Source organism: Chiloscyllium plagiosum, chromosome 10 (genome assembly GCF_004010195.1).
Source record: "Chiloscyllium plagiosum isolate BGI_BamShark_2017 chromosome 10, ASM401019v2, whole genome shotgun sequence".
NCBI classification, from domain to species: domain Eukaryota; kingdom Metazoa; phylum Chordata; class Chondrichthyes; order Orectolobiformes; family Hemiscylliidae; genus Chiloscyllium; species Chiloscyllium plagiosum.
This window is the reverse complement of record NC_057719.1, coordinates 90,827,406-90,835,460: the sequence shown is the minus strand read 5'-3', so window position 1 is coordinate 90,835,460 and position 8,055 is coordinate 90,827,406. Positions and strand designations below refer to the sequence as shown.

General features: G+C 42.0%; 1 protein-coding gene across 1 annotated transcript in view; it reads right to left on the bottom strand.

Moving 5' to 3' along the window:
- The window catches only part of LOC122554032 (stAR-related lipid transfer protein 9-like), a gene marked incomplete at its 3' end in the record, with an annotated part of 253,157 nt that overhangs the window by 45,440 nt on the left and 199,662 nt on the right, over positions 1–8,055 (bottom strand). Inside the window, exon 16 of the mRNA XM_043698518.1 lies at positions 3,924–4,103. Within this exon, the coding sequence (XP_043554453.1) occupies positions 3,924–4,103 (180 nt within the window). The remainder of the gene's footprint in view (positions 1–3,923; positions 4,104–8,055) is intronic.

Genomic DNA, 8,055 nt, shown 5'->3' with positions numbered 1-8,055 from the left:
TCATAACTTTCTTATTTCTCATTTCAACCCGTATAATGTCACTTGACAATTTCCGAGAAATATCTTCCCTTATAGCCATTATGTTATCCCTAACTAAAAACACCAATCCCCCTCCTATCTTTCTCCCTTGATACCTCAAACGTTAAGCTGTCAGTCCTAGTTACCCGAGCCACATTTCTGTATAGGCCATAATATCCTAGTCCCATCTTTCCAACCATGCCCTAAATTCATCTGCCCTACCTGTCAGTCCCCTTGCAATTAAGTAAATGCAGTTTAATTTATCTATCTTACTTTGCTCTCTGCCAAGCTTTTGTCTGTCTTGACTTGCTCCCCTTATCTACTACACCATTCTCAGCTTTTCCTCATGACAATAAAACTTAACTCTAATTCTCATGCTAATTCTTTTCTCACTATCGCTTTGCTCCCACTCCCAATCCTTACTAGTTTGAAGTCTCCTGAGTAGCACTAGCAAATCACGCTGCAAGGATCTTGATCCTCTTCCAATTCAGGTAGAATATATCTCTCTTATAGAGGTCATTTCTACCCTTGAAGAGATCGTAATGGTCCAAAAATGTGAATCCTTGCTCCTTGCACCAGCTCCTCAGCCATATCTGCTCTATCCTCCTATTCATAGTCTCACCAGCATATGGCACCGGTATTACAGTCCAGATATTACAACTCTCAGGGATCTATTTTTTAACCTCTTGCCTAGTTTCTTATAATGTCTCTGTAGAATCTCATTCCTTTCCCTATCTGTGTCAACGGTACCAACGTGCACAAGGACCTCCTGCTTGTCACTCTCCTCTTTCAGAATATTCTACACCCTCTCCGAGGCATCTTGACCCTGCCACCAGGGAGGCAACACACCATTCTGAAGTCGTGCTGACAGCCACATAAATATCTGTTTTTTTCCCCCAGACTCAAGAGGCTCCTATTATAATGACATAGCCCTCATTTCAGCAGAGTCAGTCATGGAACCAGAAACCCTGCTTGACAGTGCTATACTCCCCTGAGAGACCATCCCCCTAAAGTATCCAAAGTGACATTTCTGTTTGAGATGGGGGTTGTCACAGAAGACTCCTGGACCACCTAGATACCTCTCCTACCATTACTAGTGGTCAACCATCTACCTAACTGTATCTGCAGTGTCTCCATCTTCCTGTAACTGCCATTCATCACACACCTTAGCTCTTGTAAATTCCTCATTGCATCTAACTGCCGCTCCAACCAATCCATGCCATCCGATAGGATTTGCAGACATAGTCTCCAGGAACATTCAAATTCTCCCTGATCTCCCATGAATGACAGGAAGAGCACATCACACTAGTAAAGGACTTATCTGTTTGTTTAACAATTTACCCAGAAGTTATCCAAAAACAAACACGACACAGTTTGTTAAAATATGCAGCATGAGCACAGTCTTACCGTTCAAAAACACTGGTCTGAGATAACTTAGGACCAATCCATATTAAATGTCAATCAAGAGACAGTTCACAGTATAAACTTTAAAAAAAATGCACTCGCCTCACCTTACTATTATAGATTAAGATTTAGGAGTTCTAAAAGTCTTAAAGTCAAACATTTAGCTGATTTATCTGAAGAATTGGGAAAAATTAACAGCCATTTCACAAATAATTATTCACATAAAAATCAACCAGCAATTTGTACTGTGAGCTATTCTGTAAATTGCAAAAGACCATAAGATAATACTTTGTTGTTAGGTTCACAGAAATAACATCTTATACTTAATTTTCCAATCTCTTTTATGCAGTTGTTGCCTTTGCACACTGTGTTAAATTTAATGACAAAATAAAATGAAGTCCAGTATATGGTCATAGAATCCTTATTGTAGAATAATGATGCCACTGTTCTGCCCATCGCATCCACACCAACCCTCCGAAGAGCATACCACCCAGATCCACCCTTCACTTTATCCCTGTGACTCTGCATTTCCCATGGCCAATCCATCCAGCCTGCGCATCTTTGGATTGTGAAAGGAAACTGGAGCACAGAGAGGAAACTCATGCAAACGTGGGGAGAATATGCAAACTCTACACAGACAGTCACCTGAGGATGGAATCAAACCCAAATCCCTGGTGCTGTGAGGCAACAGTTCTACCCACTGAGCCACCATGCCGCCCCATATATAATATGCTTTATGATAGTAATTGTCCATCAAATTCTCACCAGAATTGAATTAAATGCAGTTTTGTTCCTCCAGGTAGAGAATAGTTGTTGGAGATTGTTAAACACAATTTTAAATACCAACATATTTTTTTCCACATCCTTTGCTCTCCACCTTTTCTCTTTCTATAACTGATTTCACTCTATTTTTCCCCCATTTCCTTTTCTATTACCACTCTGTTTGAAATAACTCCATAGAGGCTGGTATCCCACCACTAAATCACTTTTTATTTCCACTTGGAGAGAACTTGCTACTGATCCAGCTCCCTTGGAGACAACTCTCAGAGTGAACAAAATGTCTGACACACCTATTGATTAGATTAGATTCCCTACAATGTGGAAACAGGCCCTTTGGCCCAACAGGTCCACACTGACCCTCCGAAGAGTAACCCACCCAGACCCATTTCCCTCTCACTAATGCACCTGTGACGATGGGCAATTTAGCATGGTCAATTCACCTGACCTGTGGGAGGAAACTGGAGCACCCGGAGGAAACCCACACAGACACAGGGAGAATGTGCAAACTCCACACAGGCAGTCGCCTAAAGCTTGAATCGAACCTGGGACATTGAGGCAGCAGTGCTAACCACTGAGCCAGCATGCCGCCTATACTCACCTGTCATCCAAGGCTCCCTGATTGAACCAGACCAACAGCCCCAATTAGGGAACTCATATTTGATGAGGTCCACTTGCTGACCTTGTCGTGATCATTACATTCAGGTTTAGATTTAGCTCAGTATACTTTAGATTTTGCAATCTAAATCTTATTGGTTATAAAACAGACTATTTGTTCTGACATTCGCCAAGGTCCTAAGATGCTTCATTGGAGAAGCTTCTCATTGGTGGAAGGATTAAGAACAAAAGGGCAGGACTGAAGTTAACTGACAAAAGAATCAATGGCGATGAGGAGAAATATTTTCACACAGAGTATGGTTAGGATCTGTAATGCACTGCCTGAGTGTGTGTGGAGACAGGTTTAATCGAGACCTTCAAGAGGCAATTGGAATATTATCTGAAGAGGAAATATTTACAGGGAGAGGATGGGGGTGTGGCTCTAGGTCAATTTAGCCAATAGGGAGCATGTGCAGATCAAATGGGCTGAATAGCCTCCCTCTATGCTGTAACAATGTGTTGGTTTTATATGATCTCCTGAAGGCAAGGCACTAATAATTAAGGGGTATTTATCAAATCTGTAATTCAAAGCGTTGCAGTGTTTTCTCTACATGAAACGAGTCCATCTATGGAGTTAAAACCTTTGCTGAACTGGAACACTCTCTTCATCCCTCAGTCTTTACCTTCTTTTACAATATGCTGCTTTCAAAAAAACAAATGCTTGCAGTCAGCTAATTATTAGTTCTCAATTGACCAGTCTTACACTTTATTCTTCTCAAATTGTTAGTCCTCCTCACTGTGAACCTTAGCCATTTAGCTATTGGAGTCTCTGGAAAATGTAGCAAACTGTTTCTCTATGGAATGGTAAGTCCCCAATTTTATAATTATTCACAGCTAGGAAGACTATGAGGCAAGGCAGCACAAAATAAGTCCATGAAAACTGAAAATGTCCACTGACTAATCTATAGTACATAAGCATAGAAGCAGGTAACCTACTAATCAGGAGAACTTGTACAGATATCTCTGAGAAAGACAGACAAGGCCAGAAAATATTAGCAGATGAATCCATGTAATTTTGAAGGAATTAAATGAATATTATATCAACTTAAAAACATTTTAAAACTTACCCTAAGATGGTAGAGAGCAACACCTGTACTTAATATATCCTCATCCACTGCTATTAAATGAGGTAACTGGGAGGCAACAATCACTCCTGCTTTTCCTCGGTTTATATCCACATAGTACTCCTCCATGATTGCTTTTGTGTCTTTCCATCTGTCCTTCCAATCTTTGGCAAGTTGGTCTATCTGAGAAAGATCACAGCAATTCAGGCAATCTGCTTTAATTCTAAGTTAGACTTCACAGTCATGCACTGAAGTCTGTATTGCATATCAATGGTTTTATCACACAAAGAGAGACAATAACAATACAGTTCCACCTAATCTACAACTACCATTATGCCACAGCATTATTAGATACTTTATGTAATAAATACTAAGATATTTACAGCACAGGAATGTCCATTCAGCCCATTGAGTTCATGTCTGCTGTCTGTGGAACTATCAAGTCGTTCCCATCCCCCCCCCCCCCCACAAAGGAGGCAACACTTCATTAACATTTACCAGGTACATATCAAGAAAACATTGCCAATGAAATTCAAAAACAAAGGATCACAGTTTAAAAACCAATGTTCACCAATTTGAGAGCGAGAGATGTGGAACACACTTCCTCAAAATATTTGGGGCTGAATCTTGGGTTTTCTTGGCTGACTGTTGTGCAGTGCTTTTTGGAAGCTTTCTTACCAAAATGCCCAGTGCATTTTCTTATCGTATCTGACCAATCTGCCTCATTAACTAACTACTCCATTCTTATGGTATCCCTTACATCCAATTCTAGCCTCACTTACCACACACTGTTCACGTAACACTCCACTCAATAGACATCACTAAAATATCAGCATCCTTTGTGCCCACATCATTTTCAAAAGCCCATTGTGCACCTGGACAAGCATCATCAGTCTAGCACAGCCCTGACCTATGACCTGGACATGGCAGATCAGGGGAGACTTGGCACCGGTCTTTGCGAGCACAATCATGGAGGTCATGCTGGACATCCTCTTCACCAAGGACCAGCAGCAGAGACTACAACAACGAACCATGCCAGTCTAGTCCAAAGTTGACACCCAAGTTAGAGCACTCTTAGGTACCAGCTGGAATGCACAGCAATATAGGAATATTTTGAACTCACTGTACCTCTGCTATTGCACCCACACCCCATGAAGGGTCATGCTCTATCATAAGAGAAGAAGAAATAAGAACAGGAATAGGCTGTCAGACCCAGCTCTGCCATTAAATAGGATCATGGTTAAGCTAACATTCCTGAATTTGACTTTTCAGCATTTGTCCCCATAATCCTTCGTTTCCCTACTGATCGAGAATCTATCTATCCCAGCCTTAACTATACACGAGAGAGAGAGTGAGAGAGAGAGAGAGTGAGAGAGTGAGAGAGAGTGAGAGAGAGTGAGAGAGAGTGAGAGAGAGAGTGAGAGAGTGAGAACAACATTTATGCAAATAAAGGGTACATAATGGTAAGCCAGAAAAGCAGGACTGTAAGTTCACATTACAGAACAGGAAATTCAGGAGGTCTTAGACAATAGCCTAGATCCTGTACTAAAATATCCCAAAACGTTGTGGAAAGTAAGGGAAGAAACTGTGAGATCCCTTGCAGAAAAATTTGCATCTACTACAACTACGGGCAAGGTCACTGATGACTGGAGGATGGCTAATAGAGTCAGAGAGTCAGAGATGTACAGCACGGAAACAGACCTTTTGGTCCAACCCGTCCATGCCGACCAGATACCCTAGTCTATTCTAGTCCCATTTGCCAGCACTTGTCCCATATCCCTCGAAATATTGTACCTTTGCTTAAGAAAGGGTGTAAGGAGAAATCGGAAAACTGTAGACCTGCGAGTCTGACTTCCATTGAGGGTAAATTGTTGAGGTGATTATAAATGATAGGATTTATGGACATTTACAGAGGCAAAAATTGATTCGGGATAGTCAGCATGGTTTTGTGCGATGGAAAATAGTGTCTCACAAACTTGATTGAGTTTTTTGAAGAAGTTACCGAAAGATAGATGACAACAGCAGTAGATGTTGTTTATTTGGATTTTAGTAAAGCCTTCGACAAGGTTCCGCATGGTAGACTAATTAGTAAAGTTAGGTCACATGGGATTCAGGGTAAGCTTACCAATTGGATAATTGGCTTAACGGCCGGAGACAGAGAGCAGTGGTGGAGAGTTGTTTTTCGGACTGGAGATCTGTCACCAGTGATGTTCCACAGGGATCAGTTCTGGGTCCTCTTTTGTTTTCATTTATATAAATGATTTGGATGAGAATATAGAAGGCATGGTTAGTAGGTGCGTGGATGACACCAAAATTGGTGGCATAGTAGACGGTGAAGAAGACTTTCTAAGATTACAAAGGGATCTTCAAAAAATGGGTCAATAGGCTGAAAAATGGCAGATGGCACTCAATCTAGATAGATGCGAGTTACTGCATTTTGGTATAACAAACAGGAGTAGAGCTTATATAATTAACGGTGGGGCCTTGGGTAGTCTTGTAGAACAGAGGGAACTGGTAATTGTGTCACATATAGATAGGGTGGGTAAGAAGGCATTTGGCATACTTGCCTTCATTGCATCTCTGAGCGTAGGAGTTGGGAAGTCATGTTGAGGTTGTATAGGACATTGATGAGGCCTCTTCTGGAATATTGTGTCCAGTTCTGGTCTCCCAATTGTAGGAAGGATATTGTTAAGCTGGAAAGGGTTCAGAAGAGATTTACCAGGATGTTGCTGGGAATGGAAGGTATCAGTTATTAAAAAAAAGGCTGGGACTTTTTTCACTGGATTATAGGAGATTGAGAGGTGATCTGATAGATGTTTATAAAATAATGAGAGATATAGATAGAGTTAATGGTATTGTCTTATCCCTTGGATGGGTGATTTCAAGAATAGGAAGCATATTTTTAAGATGAGAGGAGAGAGATTTTAAAAAGACATGACAGGCAAATTTTATTTTAATGATTTGCATGGGGAATGAACTTCATGAGGTGGGAGATGTGGGCACAGTTACAACATGTAAAAGACATTTGGATAAGTACATGAATAAAAAATGTTCAAAGGGATATGAGCCAGCAGCAGGCAGGTGGGACTAGTTTAGATTGGGATTATGTTCGGCATGGACTGGTTGGATCGAAAGGTCTGTTTCTATGCTGTATGACTCTATGAAAGCAGCACATGCCATTACAGGGTGTGGGGTATGGCTTGGTTAAAAGACATGGAAGAAGGTGTTCAGGTTCTAAAATTATTGAACTCAATACCTTGAGTGCTGCAAGGTCACCAACAGAAAATAAGATGCTGTTCTTTCAGCTTGCAGAGCTTCATTGGAGGCAGAGATGTTGGTCACAGAACAACTAGGAGCTCAGGGTCATTTTTACAGACAGGACGCAGGTGGTCCTTAAAGCAGTCACCCAGTTTGCGTTCCATCTCCCTAACGCAGAAACCATCATATTGTGAACTGTGAACACAGTAGACTAGATTGAGTGGAGTGCAGGCAAAATCGCTGTTCATCTGGAAAGTGTTTTTGGGACTTTGGATAGTTAGGAGGGAGGAAGCAAATGGGCAGGTGCTTTGGGATTTGGGAGGTATTAGGAGTGGACCAGTATGTCCCGGAGGGAACAGTCGCTGCAGAATGCTGACAAGGTAGGGGAGGCGTATATGTACTTGGTGGTGGCATTTTGCTGGAGCAGAAATGGCAACTTATGATTCTTTGGATGAGGATACTAGTGGGTGGAAAGTGAGGACCGGGGAGCCTATCATTATTGTGAGAGGGAAGAGAAAGGGTCAGACACGGCTGAGGTCCTGCCAACCATCAAAGTGGGCAATCCTCAGTTGAGGGGAGAAAGGTGGGGATTTCTGAGGCACCCTGGAGAAAGAGGCATCATCAGAAGGGATGTGACAGATGTAAAGAAACCAGGCGAATGGGATGGATATCTTCTGTTATACAGAGGGACCAAAATTGCTCCATATGTGGTCTCACCAGCACCTTGTGCAGTAGCAGTAAGACTTCCCTCCCCATATACTCCAACTGCTGTCAGAGCAGCACGGTGACTCAGTGGTTAACACTGCTGCCTCACAGCGCCAGGCAGCCGGGTTCGATTCCAGCCTTGGTCAACTGTGTGGAGTTTGCACATTCTCCC